Source organism: Olea europaea, unplaced genomic scaffold, assembly GCF_002742605.1.
Source record: "Olea europaea var. sylvestris unplaced genomic scaffold, O_europaea_v1 scaffold12411, whole genome shotgun sequence".
In the NCBI taxonomy this organism is placed as follows: domain Eukaryota; kingdom Viridiplantae; phylum Streptophyta; class Magnoliopsida; order Lamiales; family Oleaceae; genus Olea; species Olea europaea.
This window is the reverse complement of record NW_019229847.1, coordinates 1-3,320: the sequence shown is the minus strand read 5'-3', so window position 1 is coordinate 3,320 and position 3,320 is coordinate 1. Positions and strand designations below refer to the sequence as shown.

The 3,320-nt window shown below is 36.1% G+C and overlaps 1 protein-coding gene across 1 annotated transcript; it reads left to right on the top strand.

The window, feature by feature from the left end:
• Positions 1–89: 89 nt before the first annotated feature.
• LOC111374372 (endoglucanase 21-like) lies at positions 90–3,130 on the top strand. The gene is made up of 4 exons (XM_022997038.1): positions 90–575; positions 720–846; positions 957–1,126; positions 2,620–3,130. The coding sequence occupies exons 1-4, from the start codon at positions 90–92 to the stop codon at positions 3,001–3,003; spliced, it is 1,167 nt and encodes a 388-aa protein (XP_022852806.1). The 3' UTR covers positions 3,004–3,130.
• Positions 3,131–3,320: the final 190 nt, after the last annotated feature.

Here is a 3,320-nt window from a genome sequence, read left to right as displayed (position 1 = left end):
TGATCTCCAATGAAGCGATTAGAAGTTCATTCCTAACACTTTTGAATTATATTTGCGGCTCATGAAAATAATATTTATATTTTAATTTTATGCCTAAGGTTGGTGGGGTTGGAAGTGACAAAAATGCAGACAATGATGTAAATTGTTGGCAAAAACCTGAAGACATGAAATATACAAGGCCTGTTTCAGTTTGTGACGATACAGCCTCAGACTTAGCAGGTGAAATAGTTGCAGGAATGTCTGCTGCATCATTGGTTTTCACAGAAAATGAAGAATATTCTCGATCATTAGTTGATGCAGCAGAGAAATTATTTAATTTAGCGACTCGCCAAGATCCTTCTCATAAGCCAGGACTTTATACTGCAAATGGTAACTGTGGAGTTCAAGCACAAGATTTTTATAACTCGTCAAGTTATAAGGATGAATTGGTTTGGGGAGGCATCTGGTTGTTCTTTGCCACAGGAAACAGTACTTATCTTAAATATGCTACGGATAATTTTTATTCAGCAGAGGACGAAGAATTGTTCAAGGATAAAGGGATTTTTTATTGGAATAACAAACAGACTGCTAACTCGGTAAATTTTCTTACATTTATGGCATGTTTAGTACATTGAACTAGGACAACAGATTGATATATAATCTGTCTTCAAATGATCCTGTTCAATTCTGTCCTTTCTCACGGCAAAGTATTGTGCATCTTGAAATTGATTATTTTGCAGATTCTGCTTACAAGAATCAGATTTTTCATTGACCCTGGTTATCCATATGAAGAAGCATTGTCAACAAACCGGACTGATTTGACAATGTGTTCATATCTTTCTAATAAACAGTTCAGCATGACTGAAGGTGATTAAGATGCTTTAGTTTTTTCCCCCCCGTTAATTTCTTGTATTAGTGTTGTTATTCAGTTAATATTCTAAACCTCTTTATTTATTTATTATTATTATTTTTTTTAGGAGGATTGATTTTGCAAAAACCAGATAGTGCGTCACTCCAGTATGCTGCAACTGCATCTTTCCTTAGTAAATTGTATAGTGACTATCTTGAACTTCTAAGACGAAATAGAGGCACTTGCAACACTGCTGATTTTAGCCTTGAAATGCTGAGAGGTTTCTCCATGTCACAGGTACACACTTAGAAATCATATAAGGCTCCTTTAGATTGGTAATTTTCCTGTACTAGGACAGAGACGCAAATTTAAGAACAAATAATCAGATTTTGAACAAGATAATTGAACTTGACCGAACAAAGAGTTATATTTTTCTCCCATATGTCCGTAACATGAATTTAGCAAAAATGAGGACGCTAAGATGAATTTGTACCTACATTAAAATAGATAAGATAAAGAACGAGAATATAAGCCAATAGATGAGGGTGGCATCAATTGATGACAAATTAAGGGAATGAATATTTACGTGGTTGGGACATGTTTTGCATAGATCTAAAGAGGCTCACATTGATGAGAGTGATGTGATCTTAATAGAACATGACATATAAGGTATAGATAAATAAAAAATAACATAGTTTGTAGTAGTTGGTAAGGATCTTGTGACTTCAGATCTTCATATAGATATAAAGTTAAATCGAACATAGTCAGAAGCGCATGCCCACTCGGAGTTGCCCTCACTAGGTTTTGGAAATTCTTATACTGCCAAGCCTACTAAAACTTGATGATCGTCCAGTAACTTATTTTTGGCCCATTATTCAACCGAGTCATGATTTTGGTATGTTCTTTTGTTTGACATTTGATTTTTGTGTACGTTGCTATATGTCCATCAAAAAATTGATAATATAGTCACGATAGAGCGTTTTCGTTATATGATAGTTTGAAGGGAAAACTGATATAAGTTACATTTTTACTATTAAGTTATCTTTTGGAGAAGGAAAAAAAAAAAAAAAAAAAACCTTAGGTTCATTGTTCCGGCCCAAAATACGAGCAATGCCATCGCCTAGCAGAAGTATTTACCGGTTCTCCAGGAAAATATGTTGGTACCCCAATGGGTTCTGAGTTTATTTCTTAACCTTCCGGCACTGGGCAAACGTTAGCCTAAATTCCAAGGAATCCAAAAAAATGGAAAAATTGGATCTTTTTTCGAGAACGGCCTAAAGTTCCATTTCCCTTTTACTCCTAGATTCCCAAAATGCTTTTTTTGAATATTTCTCAATGTCCCAGCTATTCACGGAACGTGAGATCCATGGAATCTTTAGAATTCCCATCACTTAGGCAATGAACAGGTCAAGCAAGCTCGAATTGACATAACATGAAACCTATTAGTCCGAAAACGCCGTAACAGGAGGATTCACTGCAAATACTAGCTTGACTCTATAAATATCGTTATTTTTCTCAATCTCATCAAAGCACCATACCATCCAATGTAAAGACGATTTTTGGGGACCTAATCCTTACTCCACCCCTGAACATAGTGATTAAAAATGATTCATATAGAAGATCCAAAATCTGTTAGAAAAGGCTTAGGTTGCTGTCATATTACTACCATACAAACAAAGAAGACAAGCAACATAGTTACAATGCTCTATCAGATGCAAGTGATTCACCATATCCCTGGAAGATTTATTTATTTATTTTTTTCCCCTTCACGTCCTTCTACTTAAGTTCAGGTTGATTACATACTTGGCAATAACCCATTGAAGATGAGCTACATGGTAGCGTACGGCGATCATTACCCGAATCAAGTTCACCACAGGGCTGCATCAATCCCAGTTGGTAAATGGCACTCCTGTGCAGAAGGGAATCAGTTTCTGAAATCAAAAGAGAAAAATCCAAATGTGCTTGTCGGAGCCATGGTAGGAGGACCTGACAAAAAGGATATATTCTTGGATGAAAGAGACAAGCCCAAGTTTACAGAACCTAGTATCTCAAGCAATGCTGGTTTAGTTGCTGCACTTGTTGCACTTCATAATTCTCCCAGTGAATCTTCTGATATTTATGATAATTTGGGCATAGACAAATTGGGCATTTTTCAGAATGTGCATTTAATTTGAGAATTTCTTTAGCAGTACAAGAAAGAAGATGGGAAACAAATGACATTTGAATCTTGTTTTTGCTCAGTGCTGTACTCAAGTGTGAGAATTAACTGTTTTTCTAAGCTAATGTCTTTCATGAACTTCTTTATTGATCCTAAAAAATAATTAACGAGAAGCATGTTGAAGGAATCTGTTTAAAACTAGATATAACAAATATTTGTTGTCGCTACAGAGAATCCAAACGTAACACGAGTTGTCACCCCTGTCCTACCCACCTGGGCCAGTGGCCCACTCATCCTGATCCACGTGGCATTCCTGTCGAGGTGGCCCATATT